The 22,619-nt window shown below is 36.0% G+C and overlaps 2 protein-coding genes and 1 pseudogene across 2 annotated transcripts; 1 reads left to right on the top strand and 2 right to left on the bottom strand.

The window, feature by feature from the left end:
• Positions 1 to 8,698: 8,698 nt before the first annotated feature.
• Positions 8,699 to 9,807, top strand: LOC133816732 (nicotianamine synthase-like). Its single transcript, XM_062249068.1, has one exon. It carries the CDS (start codon positions 8,705 to 8,707, stop codon positions 9,650 to 9,652), a length of 948 nt encoding a protein of 315 aa, XP_062105052.1. The 5' UTR covers positions 8,699 to 8,704; the 3' UTR covers positions 9,653 to 9,807.
• Positions 9,808 to 10,092: 285 nt separating this feature from the next.
• On the bottom strand, positions 10,093 to 11,817 carry LOC133815565 (DELLA protein RGL1-like). Its single transcript, XM_062248386.1, has one exon. It carries the CDS (start codon positions 11,815 to 11,817, stop codon positions 10,093 to 10,095), a length of 1,725 nt encoding a protein of 574 aa, XP_062104370.1.
• A 1,415-nt stretch (positions 11,818 to 13,232) lies between these two features.
• Positions 13,233 to 16,208, bottom strand: LOC133815566 (DELLA protein RGL1-like; annotated as a pseudogene).
• Positions 16,209 to 22,619: the final 6,411 nt, after the last annotated feature.

Here is a 22,619-nt window from a genome sequence, read left to right on the forward strand (position 1 = left end):
AAATGTAATAAATATGTAACTCCGTGATTGACTCACGCGGTTACCCAAACTTGTCCAAGGAATTTCTCTATAAATACTGAGAATATTGGACAGGAAAAAAAGAGAATGATTCTGTAATACCGAAACTCTGTCAAAATAGAGAGAGAAAAGCAGTAATAATATAGACTCGTGGATTAGGTGGATTTTAACCACTGAACCACGTAAAAATATCGGTGTTCTTGAGAGTTATTTTCTTATTTCGGTTTATCATCAAGTACTAATTCAACCTTGTTATTTTTTTAATTCACTGTTGGCGAAAAACTGCATCAATAGTTTTCAAAACATAACTTCACACTTTATTACAAACATACACACTTTATTACAAACATACACACTGATAAATTGAAATAACCCACAAAAGGTCGATATGTTCATATGTACAAATCAGGGTCAGGACCATGCTTCAGTTCTCCTTTGTCATTCACTCATTTCTTTCTCTACTTGCAACACAAGAAGCTTAGTAAGCAAATTAATGCATGCAATGCTAATGATTACTCAATGTCAATGGGCATAAACAACTTCTTTTTAAATTTTGGGCCCCTTAATATTGTGCACACTGTTTGATTAGGCCAATGCCTATAGGGCTTGTTACACATATAATATAAAATCCCATGGGTTCTCCTTCGGCTAGCCATCACTACAGTAGGGCGCATTAAAATCCTTATTCCATCGTTGCCCTGTCGGGCTCAAGAGTTAAGGCGGCCACACACTATGATGTCAATACATATAACAATAACTCATATGGAGGAGAAATAAAAACGAGAACATGGCAAACAATATAATTGGTTCACTAAAACCTAGCCCAAATTATTGGGTTGCCACTATGAGCCTTACTATAAGCTTCTGTTTATACTTACTTAAACTCTCATTTTCCTTTTCAAAACAATGGTACTGAACTTAAACTTCTTATTACAACTTCCTTTTATGTTGCATAAAACTTGCTAAGGCATCACATAATTAATCATCATAATATCATGCACGGTCTTATATCATACAATAATTCACCATATCACTATTATGCCATGCATACAAATTTATGATGAAGTGTAATGCCCCAAAATCCCTAATGCGGTTTAATGGTTGGATTAGTAGGCCGGGAGGGCCATAATTGATTTATTATGCCATTAAATGATTATGTGCATGTTTATGTGAATTATATTATAATATGATGTTAAATGCATGCATGTGGGTCCACATTTCATCATAGGGGCATTTTGGTAATTTGGCCCGTTGAGGGTGTAATTGTGTATTTTCATGCATGTTGGTAAGCTATTGATGAGGCCACATTATAATGTGGATTTTTTCGAGCCATTCGGCATGAGACGATCTTTGAGTGAAAATTAGTTGTTTGGTCATAACGAGATTAAGTTTGGGGTTCGGGGTGAGTCTCGGGGTAATTTGGTGATTAGAGCATTGCTGGGAAGTAAAGGGTAATTGGATATGAATTATTGGTATTTGAGAATATTGAGAATAGCAGGAATTTGAGGGTGTTAGTTATGATTAACGAAATAGGCGGGAAATAACGGTTTTACCCTTGGGAGCCTTTAGAAAACTTTATTTGACCTAGGGGCAAAAAGGTCTGTTCACTATATGATATATTTAAGCCATTGAAGGCTGTGGAAGGTTAGCCAAAACAAAGTATCGAAATTTCTCTCCCGTACATCTTTTCTTCTCCTTTTTCCTTTGGATTTTTTTAACTTTTCTTGAGGATTCAAGCTAGGAAAGTGGATCTTGAGGGCTTAGGATTGTGTTCCACCATTGAAGAGGATCCTAAACTGAGCTTGAGGTAAGTTTCTAGCCATTAAAACTCTAGCTTTGCCCTGGTTTAGTTTTCAGCTTGATTTTCTAGATTGGTTAAAGGGAATTGATGGGAGTTTTTGGCTAGGGTTACTTGGGTTGTGATGCTTAGGACATGTGTAGATGGTTTTTGAGTTCATTTGGGACTTAAAATGAGGTTTGGAAGCTTTTGGTTCAGGTAGGAAATGGTGGAGTCGAAGGGGGAAAGTTTCAGGGCAATTCTGGCTGAGTGTAGCGCTACAACGCCCATAAGTGGGTGCTACAGCACTACTCAGGAGGGTTTCAATCTGTCTTGGGCGCTGGGGCGCTAGGGGGGGTAGCGCTACAGCGCTACCCTGCTTCTTCAGATTTATGTTTTGGGCATTTTTAAGGGTTTTTGGCTCGGGGTTTCAATTCCTAAGCCTTGGGATCGAATCTACTCACCGTTTGGGCATAATTCGGGGTCCCGGGAGTGAGGTTTAGGTCAAGACCTTTTTATTGTTGATTTTCATTCATGGAAGTTATAATTTGTTATGACTAGGTAACCGCTAAGGAATCAAAAGGTCGATCGTTCTCAAGGGTCGTTCTTTTACTATTTCTCGCTCGAACCAGAGGTAAGAAAATTGCACCCCATATGTGACATGCATGGTTATTATTGAGGCATGTTGAGTGTTTAAATGTGGACATTGATTGCATATCAAATGCTTAGAGAATCTTGCTTACTTGTGGATGGCACTAACTTATTAGTCAGAATCGGCAATGGTGTCAGAAAGCTGTGACTTACTAGTCAAGTTCGACAGTAGTACTGAGCACTGGTCGTATGTTATTGACCTATGAGTCAGGAGCGACATAAGCGTCATGAACGCAGAGCTGAAAAGATTAGATCTAATCGACATCTGCATTGAATGACTCATCATGAGTATTAATGCCGGACCGACCTCAAGTTCGATGAAAACTAAAAGCGCTTGCCTAGTTCCATGACTAGTCACTCAGAGCCAGAGCCAGAAGGCTCAGGTGACTCCATCGTCACATGGCTAAGGGTACGGAACCCACGCTAGTGATTCCATGGTCACTCAATTGGTTTACATTAGTGACTCGTTCATCAATCACTCATCCGGTTTAAGCTAGTGACTTGGTCACTCATTTGTAAAGGGTGCGGAACCCACATTAGTGACTTACAATATCAGCCACTCATTTGTTTGGGGCTATAAGCTCTGGATGATTATCATGATCATCATTTGATATTATATACATGCAGTATTGAGTTTTCTTGCTGGGCTTTGGCTTATGGGTGCTATGTGGTGCAAGTAAAGGGAAAGAAAAGCTCACCCAGCCTTGAGTGGAGAGCTTGGGTGGTGATGTGTACATATGCGGCCGCTTGACCACCACGACCAAGGAGTTTCTCGGAGGAACTAGGAGGTTTACCCTATTTTTTTGCCGCTTAGGTCGGCGGGTTGTAAATTTTATACTGTAATGACCATTTTGGATTGTAAATAGCTTGTAAACGTTTTTATGGACCCATGAACAGTTTTATGTTTTAAATAAAATATATCATTTCCTTTTGATTGGTTTTTCACCTTAACCTATTAATAACACCTAGATGCATGTTTATAACCAAAGAACTCGATTAGCGAGTTAAGCATGGTTCAAAGTTCACAGTAACTGTCTTGGAGTAACCAGGGCGTTACGTGAAGTGTCAATGTATGTTAATACCACTTACTCACAAAATATTCATATAATGCATACTTTCACATAACATGTAATTCTTGTGTTGCAGTTTAGTACTTTACTTACCTTATGTCCAAAATATATTTCACTGTGTAACAAGTGGTGTCTTAGGTGTTGATGCGCTTATCCTGAAAATGGCATGAATTTCACATCATAATGATGGCAGTAAGGCATTGAACTATCATTTAAAAATATCCTTAAAACATCATATCAAATTTCATATCCAAATCATGCCTAAAATGCCTTAAGCCACTTAGATCGAGTGTTAGATTTATCTTAGACACTTGGAGAAATTTTGACAGAGCTTTCCCTTAATTTTAGCTATCCCCAAATATCAAAATCAATCAGTAATCAACATCAAATAACCTGCCATAACCACATATCCCAAATACCAACATAATTCATCACAAAGTTATCATATACAGATTTTGATAAAATTCTAATTTCCAAGATCATCACCCAAATTAAATGAGTCTGCACATCTATTCAAACATTTATAAACATATCTACCCTCTTATAAACTCAATCAAAAAACCAAAAATCAGTTTGTACTCCAAGAACCACAAAAACCTCATTAAACACAAAATTTCACTTACCGAGCAACTTTTCAGCGAAAACAATCTCTTCTAGCTTTTATAAGCCTCAAACCACTTGGAAACCACCAAGAAATATCTTAAAAAAAATAAAACACCATAGATAAGCTCTCAGCAAAATTAAAAAACGTGGTTTAACTTCCAAGTACAAGAACTTACCATAAAAAGGCCAAAACTAAGCATAATCCACTTCTTTGGCTTTGATTTAACTTGGATCTCCTTAGAATCTCTTCAAGTCAGCCAAGAAATGTTTTTGGTTTTCTTTTCTCTCTGTGTTTCAGAGTCTTGGTCGTGGAAAGTGATAAGGTTGATGACAATCCCTTATTTTCAATGATTTGGCCTTAATGTATCAAAATTTGACACCTTTCACCTTATCATTTCACTTTTTGACTTATGAAAACCTTATCACTTCAATAATTTCGACTTAATCATCTGCTAGGCCTATTCTCCTTATGTGTGAAACACTCACACCAAACCCTAGGTCCATATGAGTTCATACCCAATAGTTATGCTTACTCGATTGAGCGTAGCGCACTTATGCTAAGCTCGTTTTGACTTTGTGTCAACACCACTAATTATGCATACCTCCCATCAAGACTTGATCTAATGGTTATAAAAATATTTTTACTTCATCAATGATACCTTAATGATACCTCAATTATATTTGGTAAATTCACTAATACTCAATTTTACACCGAAATACTGGTAATCGGCATTGTACTATTTTTCAACGCGTAACATCTTTTGCCTTCTATATCTTACTTTTATCACTTTATTTCATGCCTTGTCCATATTTTTTATCCTTTCTTATTTCTTGAGCACATCAAAACCCATAAAAGACAACTAAAATTCCACAAGGTTAATAATATTGAACATACATATAGACATCATATACACAACTTTTATACTTATACATGGAAACACTTATAAGAATATGCATATGCTCAAATTATATGTAATGTAATGCAATGAAATCATGTGATTATTGACTATATTATATCAAAATAATGTGGGTGCTACATTTACAGTTATACTAGCACTGGATTGAAGTTTTTCTCTTGGTCTTTCTTTGTACATGCGAGACAGATTATTTGGCAGTTGTGACTGCTCTTCTAAGTGATCATCATTTTTCAACCACTTAGGGTTTTGTTAGAGAATATAGCAAGTTTGTTGTCCAATTTTCCAAGAATGTCCCTGATTCATGGTTGTCGTACAACCATTAATGTTGTTTATGGATTGACAATGCATACTCTTTGGGTGGATGATGAACTTGTTTAGCTAGAAAATTTTCCTTTAGATTTATAGGCTGTATGACATTATGATTTTTTTTCAATGAATAAATTTCATTCTTGCAAAAAAAAAAAAAGTGCCTCTCCTATAATTTTACTCGTCTCTTTCTTGGTTTTTAGTCTTTCTTTACCACGGTGGCATAACAACACCTCCCACAGTGATAGAGGAAAACCAACACCAACACCAACACCAACGACAACTACCATCAATGTCACCTTCACTCACCATCTACCATATCATTCAATTCTTTTTTTTTCCTGTTGTTAATGATTAAAATTCAAATCCAAAACGTAAACTAATGAAAATATTCACTTAAGGCACTAATCTATAAGTTCCAAACACATTTATGCATGATTTATTAGTTTTGTTCGCATTTAAGTTTGGAAATCTTAAATCGATAATTTTTCGATTAAAAATGATAGTTTGCAATGGTCTTATTAAAATACAATTTTAAAGGCAAAAAACGATGCTAAAACAATAGCCCCAACAAAATTTGATTTTAAAGGCAAAATAATAATGATAAAGCGATAGTCCCAACAAAAAGTGATTTTAGAAGCCTAAAACGATGGTCCTGTCAAAACTTGATTTTAGAGGCAAAAGGCAATGCAAAATGATGGTTTACAATGGTCCCAACAAAACTTGATTTTAGAAGCCAAAAATAATTTTTAAAATAATAGTCTGCGATGAACCCATCAAAACTTGATTTTAGAGACCGAAAACAATGTTAAAGTGATGGTTTGCGATGGTCCCATCAAAACTTGATTTCAGAGACAAAAAATGATACCATTTCGAGGGTCCTGTCAAAATGATGCTATTTTAATGGTCACAAACCATCCTTTTGTTTGAAATTTGATATATTTTTTTTATTTTGAAAAAAAAGGCGAACGAAACCATAAATCATGCATAAATGTGTTCGAAAACTATAAATTAATATCTTAAGTGAATGTTTTCACGTCTTTAAGTTTTAGATTGGAATTTTAATCATTAAAAAGATCCTTCAATGGTGAGGGTTCACAGTTGTCGTGGGTCTTTTTTCTTCTTAATGGTCGTGGATAGAGAAGGAGAAATGAGAGCGAGAGAGAGAGAATTTAAGAGAGAAATAAGTATTATGGGGTATCGCTAACCAATCATAGAGTGTCACCTCATGTGGTGTTAGCCACCTTAAGGTGTCAAATATCAACACTCTTATTACAAGACACCCATGATCTTATATATATATACATGTATTATACAAGTACACACATTATAGTATTAAATTATCATATGTGCCTTCTACATTTGTATTAAGTTGTGATGCCCAATACCGTTCCCATAAGCATTATTCGACATAATTTAACGAGTGTTGTTATTTGGCACTTTAAGGTGTCCAACACCACATGAGATGACACTCTATGATTAGTTAGCAATATCCCATAATTTTTATAAAATTAAAATGTGTAGGACCCGATATTGGATTGTACCAATATTGGTACACCACCTCCTTGTGGTGTTGGGCACCAATGGTGCTCCTTAGCAATTCTCTAATTTAACCCACCAAACATCAATCTTTTTAACTTTTATCTCAATGGTGAAGAAAACAAAAATCCCATGGCTATAAATTTCTTTTAATACTTTTGGCTTTTCAAATTGTTGAGCCTTATTGCTAAGGACACTAATATAAATAATAGGTAGCTAAAGAGCACGCATTAGAGCTTTAAACCTCAATTTTGAAGAATGGGCAGCAAAATTTATGACCACTTGTCACTACACCATCAAAAGGATCCTCAAAACATGTTTATATATATATATATACTAGATATAACTAACATATAATGTACGTTTCCTTAGTTTTATTTATAAAACTTATTAATTATTTTTATTAAATTTATATTAATGTCATATAAATTTCAAATAAATATTCTATTTTAATTAAATAATTTATTTATTTTTGTTTAAGTTTATGTTTGTCTTAGTTTTTGAATTTGGAAGTGACAACAAGAGATTATATATTATATGTTTAATGTAATATTAAATATTATAAGTGGATTTTAAATTTAAGTTTCTTGCTAGTTTTTTTTTTAAAAAAAATAATTTGTTGCTAATTGACAGTAGATTATATTATATGTTTAATATGATATTATTCTAATAAGTGAGTTTAAGTTTAATTAAATTTTATTTAAGTTATAAAATGTATGATTTTATTATTTTTAAATAATTATCATGGTAAAATATCTCAAAAATATCATACTTTAATTTGTTTAATTATTTATTATTTCTAAATAACTATCATTGTAAAATATCTAAAAAATATCTTATTTTAATTTGTTTAATTATTTATTATTTTTAAATAATTATTGTTGTAAAATATCTCAAAAATATCCTATTTTTTTAAATTATTTATTTTATTTTATTTAAGTTTAAATGATGTTACAAACTACCGTTATATATAAGATTATTATGTTAAATATACAAATATTCTGTTAAAGTTAACATTAAAAAATAAAAAACTGTTAAAAACAAGAATTTCCTTTATCTACATACTTTTTATATAAAAAAGATATATATATATATTTATATATATCAGCACTTGTTATTCCATTATGCTTTATTTATATGCCTTAATCCTCAAAACGTGTCAACTAATTACATGACAAGAGTAATGATATGTGCACACAAAATGTGCACATATACAAAAAAACTTGTAAAAGCAATTGAAGAAGAGAAAGAAGAGTTTGATCAGTAGAAAACAGCACAACAGAACCATTATCATAGTGCATATAAAATTTGGGGTCTGAGTTTGCTGCAATTAAGATTATAATAATGAAAAAATAAAAATGTGCATGAATAGAGCAATAACGCACTACAAATTTGAGTAAAAGTTATAAGGGTGCTAATTGATATTATGAGTTCATAAAATGTCGACATTATAGCCTCACACCAAGACTCTTTTCAGTGCTTTATGTTTCATTATATTTGGTTTCATTTTGTTTTGCTAGCTAGATGATTTGACTCAAGTGCCTACTGACTAAGAACATCATAATTGTTTGCCTTGCTTTGTCACCACTCATAACTTTGCTATTACCTTTCATTTTTATAGCTAAAATAACTGCAACTTGAACCAAAAATCAACCCTTTTCTTGTCCTATTCAGATAATCTAATTGGCTGTGTTCTTAACTTACTTGTTTTCAAGGTCAAAGGGTCATTTATGCATAGTGTTTAGAGCAAGTATAAATTTGCCAACATGGGGTTCTTCATATAGAAGTGAAGTGTAGAGGTGTTCTTTGAGTATACATTAGTCATGGAATATGAACACGAGTCTTTAGTGGGAAAAGTGAGTGAAATCTATGAAAATATTTCAAAATTAGATAGTCTCAACCCATCAAAGCAAGTGAATTTCCTCTTCACTCAACTTGTTCAAGCATGTATTCCCCCTTGTCCCATTGATATTGCCAAATTGTCCAATAGGGCCAAGGAAATGAGGTCCAAACTAATTACCCTTTGTGGGAAAGCTGAGGGTCTTCTAGAGAGTCATTATTCTACTCTTATAGGATCTTATGAGAATCCACTTGACCATATTAGTCTTTTCCCTTACTATTCCAATTACCTTAAACTCAGCCAATTAGAGTTCACCATGCTAAGCCAAAACTGTACTCAAGTCCCTAATAAAGTGGCCTTTGTGGGCTCTGGTCCCCTTCCTCTCACCTCTATTGTCTTAGCTTCATCTCACTTGAAAACTACAGCATTTCATAACTATGACATTGATCCAATGGCAAATTCCCAAGCCTGTGACTTGGTCTCACCAGATTCTGACTTGTCCAAAAGAATGTTCTTCCACACTTCAGATATTATGAATGTCTCAGATGTGTTAAAGGAATATCAAGTAGTTTTCTTGGCAGCTCTAGTGGGAATGAACAAGGAGGATAAAACTAGAGTTATTGATCACTTGGCTAAGAACATGGCACCAGGAGCTATTCTCCTGCTAAGGAGTGCACATGGAGCTAGAGTGTTTCTTTATCCTGTCATTGATCCTTGTGATCTTCAAGAATTTGAAGTTCTCTCAGTTTTTCATCCAACAGATGATGTTATCAACTCGATTATTGTTGCTCGTAAAAAATCGATGCCTATAATCCCACTGAATCAAGGGCTTTTCTCTAGCATATTGCCTAGCAAATGCTCTGAGATCCATGGTTTCAATACTCTAAACCATGGAAACATGATTGAAGAACTTGCCATTGATGAGAAGTAATCCTAATTCATTGGCTAGTTTAAGAAGGCCTAATGCCAAACCTTATATATAAAGCATAATAATTGAGCCAGTATTAGGCAGCTCAGAGTGCTTTTTTTTTTCTTGTGCTGTTTCAATACTCAAGAGGATGTATTTCCTTGTTACCATATGTTATAGTCATGTGCACTGTTATGAATATTTTATCACTTTGTAGTTTTTCAATAGTAATTTTCAGCTCAATATTATCACTAGACTAACATATCGACAGCAAATTATATATAAAGATTTTTTGAAACATAACAGAAACAAGTTATCATCAATTATGCATTCCTAGTTGAAAAACATGAAAAATTTTAAGATCGTACAAGTAGATTTCTAAGCATAATTTAAAGCAAAAAAAAATGTAATGCTGATAATGTTAACAAGATTGAAACTGCATTATCAACCCCTCCTGTTAAAGATTAGTTGAGTTTCCAAACAGAAAGAGATAGAATTGATGTACCCTTCCATCCAACAATTAAGCATTTTCCTTTCACATCAAGTGTGCAAGAATGCTCACAAGAAAACTTTTTGAGTATGAGCTTGGCTTGGTATAAGGATGAAGAGCTTAGTTCTACATCTTTGAATCCATACCGGGTTAAAAACGCTTTCCAAACATCAATTGTCACATGTCTGATCTTCCTTTGCTTTCCCTCAGATGCCACCATGTTTTTAATTCCTGTTCCAAAGTATAATGACTCACACACCATCCTATTTTCATCATCTCTTTTCATGAAAGTCTCAAAGCAATCAAAATAGGCGCCATAAAAGAAAAGAGCTTCAATGAAACGGTTCACAAAAGCTGGCGAGTTGTGGTTTGCTTCAACTTCAGTAACAACCATCACACATGGATTTAAGTTCCTTACTACCTTCATTAAAGACTCCAGTTGATCTGGCTCTGAAAGAAAGCTCCTAAGTAAATATGAAGAGTAGACAGCTACTTTTTCATCAGAATCTAGCTCGAAATGGTCTTCTTTGAGATGAGACATATCTGATACCATCACTATCTCGAAAGACAAAGGTATGTTAATGGACTTGGCAAACCTCAACAACCTCTCACCTGTTTCCTCAATGGCATGTTTAAAAGTAGTTCCAATAGCAGTGATCTTGAGAAGCTCAAGTGGAGATTCATGACTGGAAGAAGCAAGAGCTTGCATTAGAACAATCCACTGTGAACCACTCCTTATTCCAAGATCGATTATGTGAATCTTCTTTGCTTCCATGACATTCTCAATAATGGCTTGAATTCCTGAAAAAATACACAGCTGAGAGAATGGAATCTCCTCGTGCATCGCATGGTGTGTGGTGTTTAGAGTCATCATCGCCTTATCTGGATCAAACTGGTCAACTGTCTGCAAACTCAATACGATGTGTCGTCCGGTTTCTTTGTCAATCCTTTCTCTGAGAGCTTGACAGAAATAGTAAACCACTCTTTGAATTGGATTTCCTTCAACAGAAGATAACAGCTCACACTGGTTGAGTAGTTTGCTTCCCCGTTCGAACTGCTGACATTCTACTCTCTCAGCACAAGAAAGGAGCAACTCAACAAGTTCAACATCTCTAGTCTCTTCAATGGAAAGGCCATAAAAAGAAAACTCAAAAGGGTGGCCGAACATCATAGAAGGAACATGATCAGCAGTCTGCTGAGAATTAAAACACTGAATGAATCTTGTTCCAGCAATCCTCAAGATGTCATCAGTTGACAATTTCTTCTCTTCACTGCTTGGTGCATCATAACTTGGTTCCTCCATAACTCTTTCTCCATTCATCTTCTTTAATCCACTGCTATAGTTCCTTAGGATCTCAAAAGAAGCTAAAGAATTTGGACACTCTTCCTCCTTGGTTTCAACATTTGAAACTAAAGCTGGGATTTCATTAAACCTTGCAATCTCCTCCAAACATATCTCAAGTGATGGCGAATCTACAGTTTCTCGAGTATCATTAAGTAACTCATAGTCAGAAATTTGTTCTTCCGGCAGTTCCATAAGTTGGTTCTTGGAGAAAAGAAATCCTTCAGATAAAAAATGATCATCTTGGACACATCCAAAATCAGAAGAAGAAAGGTAATTTTCAATATCTCTTGAGTCCTCCCAAGTTTCTCCTCCAAAAAAATGAAATTGGTACTTATTATCGTTGACTTCGTCCATACTCTCTCAACACTTTTAATCAGTAGAGAAACTAAATTTATCTTAAAGCCAGAACTTGATTTTGTTAAAGATATAATAGCTTTCTCCATCCAGAAAATAGCTAATTTATATATGTATATTAAAATATACATCCAATTACAAGAAGATGTACAAAGTTAGATGTTTATATTTATATATTTAAAACAAATTCTTGAAAATATTTCCTTAAGTGCAACAACTTTGATATTGGCATGTTGATATAAACAATATAAGCATAGTTCTTATTATAAGGGTGACCAATAGTTCAGACTAGAATATCATATAATGCAGAGCCTGAAGTTGAAATGATTTGTTGAACTTTTCAAATGATATCTTCAAAGAATGTTTTGTTCCATGATAGAAGACAAAAGATCTTGTTCAATAAGTAACAAGGACAATGTGATAGATAATATACTAATATGATATATTTATAAATATATATATATATTAAAATAAACTACTACTATTGAAAAATTCAAATGTGTAGCATTAAGAGATGTATAGAGAATAATATTGTATTTGATTTTTATCTCATTCATTCACAAGTATGAGTAAGCTTTTTGTCTTGTAATGGTTTATTTGTGTAGTTTGTCTGTCTTTAACTCTCTCATCTTTTAGGTGATAATTGTTGGAAAAATTGAGTGAATGAGAAATTGATGCCTAAAATGGTAAAGATTCAACAAATCATTTTGATCAAAGATGGAATTATCAGAATAGTGAGTGGTTAATTTTGATTGATTTTTAGCAAATCACTTTGGTTAAAGCTAAGATTATCATAATATTGTGTGATTAATTGTGAGATATTTGGGCACTAAAATACTTGATTCACACATATTTTCAACTCTCCATGAAGCCTATAAAAAGAGGCTTCTCCTCACATTCTAAGTCACATCGATACAGAATATGACACACAAAAGTCTTGGTCTCTTTCTCTCTTCAATCTTTGTAGTATTTTCTAGTGATAGAGGGAAGGTTTGTTTCGAGTTCGCCTGAGTAGACACAGTGGTGCAAGCGTGTTTCGCGTGCCTCGGTTTTGATTTATTCTTTGTATTTTATTTTCACATTTATGTTCTTCAATTAAATATATTAATATATATATATATATTTCGTTCTTCTCTACTATATTATTTCTAACAATAATTATTATTATGTGAAAATTAATTAAACAAAAAGATATAAACCAAGCACATCATATAATTTTTTTACTCTTTTAAAGGATTTTACAAACTGGTTTACTGATTATTATGATCAAACGGATATTGTAACTTGAAAAAATCAGACAATCCAGATATTATATCTATTGGTAACTATGATCATTTCACATTGAACATGGATTATATATATATATATCAACTTTGAATGCTCTTTAACTTATTGAACTAGTTCATATAGTTACATCAATGCAATCTCCAAACAGAAAGAGATTGAACTGGTGTACCCTTCCAACCCATCATGAGGCATTTTCCATTCATGTCAAGAGTACAGGAAGTCCCACTTGGGAATCTGTCAACAATAAGATTAGCTTGGTATATAGATGATGAACTCAATTCAAGCTCTTCCATTCCAAACCTGGCAAAGAAAGCTCTCCACACATCAATCTTCACATTTCTTATCTTTCTCTCCCCTCCCTCTGCAGCCACAATGTTTCTGATTGCCTGACAACAATAAGTTTCTTCAATCACCATTCTATTCAGCTCATTCCTCTCCATGAAAAATTTAAGGCAATCAAATATTGTTCCATAGAAGAAAAGGGCTTCAATGAATCGATTCACAAAAATTGGGGAGTTATGGTTTGCTTCAATTTCCGTAACAACCATCACACATGGATTTAATTTCATTATCACTTTCATTAAAGATTCCAGTTTATCAGGTTCCGAAAGAAAGTTCTTAAGTACATGTGAAGAGTAGACAGCTATTGTTTCATCAGAATCTAGCTCAAAATGGTCTTGTTTGAGTTGTGACATATCTGATACCATCGCTATGTTAAAAGAGAAAGGTATATTCATGGTCTTGGAAAAACTCAACAACCTCTCACCTGTTTCCTCAATGGCATGTTTTGAAGTAGTTCCAATAGCAGTGATCTTGAGAAGCTCAAGTGGAGATTCATGACTAGAAGAAGCAAGAGCTTGCATTAGAACAGTCCAGGGTGAACCACTCCTTATTCCAAAATCGATTATGTGAATCTTCTTCGCTTCCCTGACATTTTCAATAATTGCTTAAATACCAGCAAAGATAGACAGCTGACAGAATGGAATCTCCTGCTGAATTTTTTGGAGAGTGGCATTTAGAGTCATCAACGCCTTATCCAGATCAAACTGCTGAACTGTCTGCTGGATTGTCTGCAAACTCAACACTATGTATCGTCCAGTTTCTTTGTCAATCCTTTCTCTGAGAGCTTGACAGAAATAGTAAACCACTCTTTGAACTGGATTCCCTGTTTCAGAACATAACAGCTCACAATGGCTGAGCAATTTTCTCCCTCGTTCGAACTGTTGATATTCTACTTTCTCAGCACAAGAAAGAATCAACTCAACAAGCTCAACATCTTTAGTCTCTTCGGTGGAAAGGCCATAAAATGAACATTCAAAAGGGTGGCTGGGCATCATAGAAGGAACATGATCAGCAGCCTGCTGAGAATTAAAAGACCGAATGAATCTTGTTCCAGCAATCCTCAAAATGTCATCTGTTGACAATCTCTTCCCTTCATTGCTTCTTGCATCATAACTTGGTTCCTCCTCCATAACTCTCTCTCCCATCTTCATCTTCTTTACTCCACTACTATAGTTTCTTAAGATCTCAAATGCAGCTAAAGAAATTGGACACTCTTTCTCCTTTTTGGATTCATCATCTGAAACCACAGCTGGGATTTTACCAATTCTGCTGTCTCCTCCAAACATGTCTCTAATGACGGCAAATCTGTTGGAAAATAGTTTTATATAATGATGTTTGAGTGAATGGAAAATTGACATCATAGCTAGCTACTTAAAATATAAGAAAAAATAATTGAAAAGCATACATAAAAATTCCTTACCTTGATTAGCTTGGTGAGAAAGTAAGCAAATGGGCTCTCTCATCTTCAAGCACATTTATGTTCTTATAGCCAATATAATCCTTGTTTTTTACTATAAGGGTGACCGATAGTTAGATTATAATAGAATATACTGCAGAGCCTTACGTTGAAATGATGTGTTGGGGGAGTTTCCAAACGATGTCTCCTAAGAATTTTTTTGTTCATTAAAAAGAAAACAACAGTTCTAGTTCAGTAAAAAAACTATAGAATTTGTAAGAAGAAAGTATATTTCTTATTTCTGTGTAGAATTTACATTCAAAAGCTATGAATATATAGAGGGTTTTTGTATCGATCCCTCTTTAATACAGAATATATACAATAAATAGAATTCCTATAGAATGGAAAACTAGCTAATAACATGTAACCCAAATCAATGGGATTTGATTTTCTTGATTTCCTTGCTCTCAACACTCCTCCTTAAGCTGGACTATAGATATTTATGAGTCCAAGCTTGTTTACTAGGAAATCAAATACTCACTCAGATAACCTCTTTGTGAGAATGTCAGCCAATTGTTGATTTGTATGAACATATCTAATGCTAACTATTCCTCCATGAATCTTTAATAAAGTGACTATCCACTTCCACATATTTAGTTCTTTCATGATAGGGTTATGTGCAATACTGATGGTAGACTGATTATCACGGTAAAGGTGAATTGGGGCTTCATATTCAATCTTTAATTCCCCTAACAGACCTTTGATCCATATTGCTTCGCACACTCTGTGGGCCATGGCTCTATACTCTGCTTCTGCGCTGCTTCTTGCAATCACTGTTTGCTTTTTTACTTCTTCATGTTACCACATTACCCCATACAATTGTACAATACCCAAATGTAGACTTTCTATGAGCAATTGACCCAGCTCAGTCTGCATCTTTGAATACTTCAACCTTCCTCTTGGTCGTCTTTCTAAAGAAAAGACTTTTTCCTGGTGTTTGCTTTAGATACCTCAGAATTCTATATACTGCATTAAGATGCCCTTGACATGGATCATGCATATATTGACTGACCAGATTTACTGCAAAGGCAATATCAGGTTTGGTGCGTGAGAGGTAGATAAGCTTCCCTACTAGTTGCTGGTACCTCCCTTTGTCAACTGGACTTCCTTCAAACATTTTCCTCTTGTCTCCGAGCTTGATTGAAGTTTTACTAGGTTTAATGCCTAGCATTCCTATCTCATTTAAATAATCAAGAGTGTATTTTCTTTGGGATACATAAATCCCTTTTTTGCTTCTAGCAAATTCCATTCCCAAAAAATACCTGAGTGCATCGACATCCTTGACTTCAAACTCCTTTGCCAACATTTCTTTAATTAATCATCTTTTTTGTATGGTCGTTAGTGACAATGATATCATCAACATACACAATTAGTACTGACATTTTCCCTTAAACTGAGTGTTTGATGAAGAGAGTATGATCAGTCTGACCTTGTATGTATCTGAGTCCCTTGATTTCTTTCAGGAACCGATTGGTTACTTCTAGCTCACCATTTAAGAATGCATTTTTTACATCAAGTTGATGCAATTCCCAATTCAAGTTGACTACAAGTGAGAGCAATAATATGATGGTATTGAGTTTGGCAACTAGAGCAAAGGTTTCAGTGTAGTCGATTCCGTAGGTTTGAGTAAAACCCTTGGCAACTAATCGTGCTTTGTACCTCTCATTAGATCTATTTGCATTATATTTGACCGTGAATACCCACTTGCACCCTATTACTTTCTCATCTGGTGGTAACTCTACTAATCTCCAAGTTCCATTATGCTCAAGTGCTTTCATCTCTTCGAGAACTGTTGTCTTCCATTTAGGAGTACCCAATGCTTTCATCCCTGGGTATCACTGTAACGACCCAAAATCACTAATATGGCTTAAGGGCCTTGATTAGTGTGCCGGGAGGGCATAATTGGTTTATGTGTGAAATTTATTGATTTAATGCATGATTACATGATAAGCATGCTTGTATGATTATATGTATATAAATGTGGTTAAATGTTATACTTGTGAGAACCACATTATTATGTGGGTAAATCTGCAGCAGGCGACTTGAGGCGATCTTAGGGAGCTAGATAGCGGGAAAGTCACAACGGGGTTTAATATTTGACTTTGGACAAGTTAAGGAGTATTTCGGGTATCGGGTGGTTATTTAGGTTACCGGGTTATGAAAATAAATAATTGGAGATATGTTCGAGGTTAGGAAGTCTAGGTGGGAATATTGGGGAATTTTACTATTTTGCCCTCGGGGACGTTTCCGGTACCCCGAGCCTTGGGATTAACTTGATTGCCTAAGGATAGACTTAAGAAGATTTTAGAAAACTGTGGAATATAGCAAACCGAACCTCTCTTCCTTTCTCTCCCAAAGAAGAACACAGAAACTTCGAGGTCTTGGCTGGAATTCTAAGAATTGAAGCTGGAGTTTAGAGGATTAGCTCAAGGATTATCAAAGAAACTTAATCAAGGTTGAGGTAAGCATTGAATTCCATTTTTTGTGGTTGAAATTCTGTGTTTTTGAGTGTGTTCTAAGAGGTTTTGGGTTTTTGGATTTGAAGATTAAATTAATGCTAGAACCCTGGAAGTTAGGCCAGAAAACTCTTGGAGGATTGGTTCTACAGCTGAGGTAAGCTCCAATTTAAGGTTTAAAGGTTGAGTTATAGTGTTTCCATGGCTGGGTTTTGAGTTCTTGAGTTAGAAAGCTTCAGTGATTGAAGTGGGTTTTTGATGGGTTCTAGTCTAGGTTTCAGCTGGGTTGTGTTGTTGGAATCTTGTAAGAAGTTTTTGGGTAATTGAGTTGTGGAATTGGGGTAGTTTGCATGAGGTTTGAGAGTTAAAAATGGAGGTTTTTTTGGGTTCGAAGGGGTCAAGCCGCGACATAGTTCTTTGTGAGCTGCGGCCCTTCGAAGCTGATGTGTGCTGAGGAAGGAGGGCGGGTCGCGGCATGGTTTGAGTAGGGCCGCGGCCCTTTGCTGTTTTTGGGCATTGGAAGGTCTCTGGTTGGGGCCATGCCGCGGCATGGGTGGCTAATGCCGTGGCCCTTAAGAGATTTTTGGATCTTGAGATTCTGGGCTAGGGAATTTAACCTAGGGTGCTCGGGATTGAATCTTTTACCATGTTTGGTGAAATTCAATGTTCTGGAGACTAGAACTTCGTCTAGAAGCTCATTTAAGATTGTTGATGGTATCCTTTATCTTGGTTGTGACTAGGTGCCAAGCTAGGGCTCGGGGATCGAATCGCGCTCAAGGAGCATCGCTTGTAACTAGTTCACTTGGAAGCCAAAGGTAAGAAAACTGCACCTGGTTGTGTATTTGTAATGGGACTAAGGGTTCCCTAATATGTATGCATTGGAAATGATGGTATTATGCCATGTAAATAGTAAACCAACGGCCTAAGAGTGCCAAAGGTTACACTTGCGCACAGGGCGCGGCTCGGCCACTGGTAGCCGAGGACAGCTTATTATACACTAAGCTCGGTTTAAGCGGGCCGGAGTCAGTGGGGTAAACAGAGGGCGCGGCCTAAGTTGTCGGCCCTAGTTATTATGTAATTTGACTGTTATTAATGATTGGTTGCATCTTTGATTCTGATTACATGCTATGTGATTAATGTGGAATGTTAAGTGGTTGATCATGCTTGATGAATTATTCTCTTGATATGATTGTTGAGATGTGTAATATGTTTTCTTGCTGGGCCTTGGCTCACGGGTGCTGCGTGGTGCAGGTAAAGGCAAGGGCAAACTTGATCAGCCCTGACTTGGAGAGCTCTGTGAGCGGAATGTACATGACCAACTGCTCAGCCGCCACGGTTGAGAGGATAACAGGAACATAAAAGCTATAAATGTATGTTTTGCCTTAGAGTGGCTGATGGTAGTCTGTATTTTGGAAATTTTGTAAACTAACATTTAAACACTGTTCCTTTTTGGGATCCCATATGTAAATTTGTTTAAGTATATGAAATGTATCTTTTGAGACCAAAACCATTTTATCCTTAGCACATTTATGGTTTAGTGACACGTTTTGACTAAGTGACATGATTAGCAAGTCATGCACCTTTATAAGTACACAGTGTAGCAGTCCTGGTTATCCAGGGCGTTACAATCACAACATCTGATAGACTAGTGGTAAAAACTTTAAGTGGAGATGATAATTTTGCATAAGAGATGAATTTTGAAATAGGTTGTTGGGTGCAAGATCTAGTTCCCTTTCTTAATGCAATAGTAATATCTAGATCTAACTGAGTGTTTGAGGGTAGAGTACCTAAATCTTTTGAGAGAGGTGGTTCTATCACTGGATCGGGCTCTTGACTGTGATGAGGATTTGTAACTCGTTTATTTCTTTCTCTTCTGGTATACACCCAAATTTCTTTCTGCATGTTTTGATCTTGAGAGGCAGGAGGAGATGGAAGAGAAGGTGGATGAGGAGATGGAAGATTTTGTGGTTCAAGAGAAGATGGAAGAGAAGGTGGATGAGAAGATGGAAGATTTTCTGGTTCCAGAATGAGATTTTGCTCTAGAGGAAAGGACATGTCTAGGGGTAATTCTAAACTCCATGATCATTGAGCTTCTTGCTCGTGATGGATGTGCTCCCCTTGAAGCAAGGTGGGAGTGAAGTATGGAGAGTTTTCGAAAAAGGTGACACACTGAAGATGTAGAATTTTTTGGTGAGGGGACAGTAACAACGATAGCATTTCTGTGCAGGAGAATATCCTAGGAAAACTATCTTTATGGCTCTAGGATCAAGCTTACTCCGGTGTTGGGAGTGCACGTTAATAAAGGCGGTGCAACCAAAGACTTTGATTGGCAGAGTATTTGTGGAAATGTGAGGATAGAGAGACTGAAAATTAGAATACGGTGTCTTGAACTGAAGAGGCCGACTGGGAAGGCGATTAATTAGATAAGTAGCAGTAAGGACAACATCGCCCCAAAGATATTTTGGAACATGCATGTGACCATAATGGCACAGGCTACTTCTAAGAGGTGACGATTTTTTCTTTCGGCTACTCCATTCTGTTGTGGAGTACCCACACATGAGCTTTGATGAAAAATCACATTTTGTAAAAGATTGGGATCGAGAGCGGTATTGAAGTTTCAGTACTGTTATCAGTACGAAGTGTCTGAATAGACATCTGGTACTGTGTTTGGATCATTTTGTGGAAGTTTTAGAAGACCTGACAGGTTTTGGATTTGTGCCTAAGAAGATAAACCCAAGTAATTCGTGTATGGTCATCAATGAATGTAATAAACCATCGCTTACTAGAAGATTTAGTGACCTTTGATGGTCCCCATACGTCACTATGAACAAGAGAGAAAGGGCTAGATGGTGTATATAGTTTTGGAGGAAACGAAACACGAGTATGTTTCGCAAGTTGGCAAATGTAATGCCCCAAATTTCCTAATAAGGTTTAGGACCTTGATTAGGAGGCCGAGAGGGCCATAATTGATTTATTATGCTATTTAATGTTAATATGCATGTTTATGTGAATTATATTATTATATGATGATAAATACATGCATATGGGTTCACATTTTGTTATAAGGGCATTTTGGTAATTTGGCCCGTTGAGGGCGTGATTGTGTATTTTCATGCATGTGGGTGAATTATAAATAATACCGCATCATATGTGGATTGGTTCAAGCCATTCGGCATGAGACGATCATGGAATGCAAGCTATCGGTTGAGTTTGGTTGCTTGGGTTTTGATGAGGGTGTGTTGTAAATGAAGTTTAGGGGTTGAATTGGATGTTTGGGTGATGTATGAGACTGGTTTGGAGGGTTGGTTTCAAGAGAAATCGCAAGGAGGGGAAACCAAAAAGATTCTGGTTTGTGATTGGCACAGCAGCGCTAGGCAGGGCAGAGAACTGGGCCTCTCTGACTTGAAATAGCGCCTCAGCGCCACCTAATAGCGCTGCAGCGCTGGTCCATTTTCCAGCAAGCCTATTTTAGGGCTCGGGATGACTTTTAAGGCTCGAGGATGGGTTCCTTTACCCCGTTTGGGTAGATTGAGATTCCCGAGAGTGCGGGATTGATCCTGGAAGCGTGGTTTTAGATTGTGAACCTCTTATTGATTTACTTTATTAATGGGTTCCAATTGGTTATGACTAGGTGACCGCTAAGGGACTAAAATGTCGATCGTTCTCAAGGGTCGTTCTTATATTATTTCTCGCTCGAACCCGAGGTAAGAAAACTGCACCCTGTGTATTTGACATGCATGGTTATTCTTGATGCATGCTGGATGTTTAAATGTGATGCATGTAATGCACGAGAAACATGTGATTAGGGCATGCCATGAATATTGAATATGAGATTGTTTAGAGCTTGAGTCTCTGTGATTGTGCATGATCCTAGTTATGCTAGTAATTGTTAAGTAAGCATGATCGATGCCCTATGTTGGATATTTAACATATGATATATGTTTGGTAGCATTGCTTACTTGTGCATGGCCCTGATCATTCAAGTTTGGCATTGGTTGCGTGTTATTGACTGTAACAACCCAAATTTACTAATAAGGCTTAAGGGCCTTGATTAGTGTGTCGTGAGGGCATAACTGGATTATATGTGATTTAAATTATTAAAAGCATGTTTATATAACTATTTGGTTATCTGTGATACATGACTATGTGTATTAGTATGCTTGTAGGCCCTGATTAGGTTAGAAGGGCATATTTGTAATTTTGGCCCATTGAGGGCATAAATGTAAATATCTGTGATAAATTGTTGAGACCACATTATTATGTGGATATATTTGTAGCTTGTGACTCGAGGCGATCCTAGTGAGCGGTTTAGTGAAAAAGTCACGACGGGGATTTATACCCGGCTCGGGGCGAGCCTGGGGGTATTTCTGGGAATTTAGGAAATATATTGGGGATTATTTGATATTGAGGAATATAGTTGGTGATTAACTAGGTGTCGGGAAGTAAGCGGTAAATATTAGAGACATTCGAGGAATTAGCGGGAATTGGGCGTAATGACCAAAATGCCCTTAGAATGATTTAATGGCTTAGGATTTATGGGAGGGCAAATTGGTCATTTGAGTTAAAAGCATAGATAAGTATTATTTTGCTTTATTGCCTTAGTGGAATGTGTAGAAAGCAGAAGAAGTCTGAAAGAAGGATTGAGACAAAGGAAAAGAAGAAAAGAAAGAAGGAAAAACAGAAGTTTTCTTCTCTCTCTAGCGAACTGTTTTTCTCTCGTCCTTTCTGCTGGAAATTGAGGCTGAAATTAAGAGGAATTTAGGCTAAGACTTCATAATTTGCCCCTTGATTTGGCTTGAGGAGTTAGCAAGAGTAATTCAGTCCATTTGAGGTAAGTTTCAAGGTTGTTTTTTAGTTCCTGGTTTTTGGTGTTGAACTAGTTTTCTAAGCTGAGTTTCTATGGGAATTCTAGGGAATTAAGCCTAAGGATTTGAGGAGGTGAAAGCTAAGGAAGTGTGGAAGATAACCTAGGTCGAATTCATCCATCAAAGGTAAGAAGTTCTAGCATTAAGTTCTGAGATTTCTGTTGTTCTGCTGAGTTTTGAGCTTTAAGCTCAACCATGGTGATCTCTTTATTTTGGGGTGCATGTGATTGAATTTCATATGATTAGGTCATTTAGGGTGAGTTGGAGATATTGGTAGGATTTCTTTGGGGTATGGTTGAGGTTTATTTGAGTTTTGGAGAGGTTTGGCTTTGGGAAATTCAAAGGAAGGAAACCTGAAGTTGGGTTGTGCTGTGACTAGCTCTGTAGTGCTAGTCA

The sequence above is a fragment of the Humulus lupulus genome, chromosome 2 (genome assembly GCF_963169125.1).
Source record: "Humulus lupulus chromosome 2, drHumLupu1.1, whole genome shotgun sequence".
Classification (NCBI taxonomy): Eukaryota; Viridiplantae; Streptophyta; class Magnoliopsida; order Rosales; family Cannabaceae; genus Humulus; species Humulus lupulus.

Bases quoted from the DNA above. Each gene is read 5' to 3' on its own strand.
- LOC133816732 (XM_062249068.1), top strand. From the start codon at position 8,705: ATGGAATATGAACACGAGTCTTTAGTGGGAAAAGTGAGTGAAATCTAT.
- LOC133815565 (XM_062248386.1), bottom strand. From the start codon at position 11,817: ATGGACGAAGTCAACGATAATAAGTACCAATTTCATTTTTTTGGAGGA.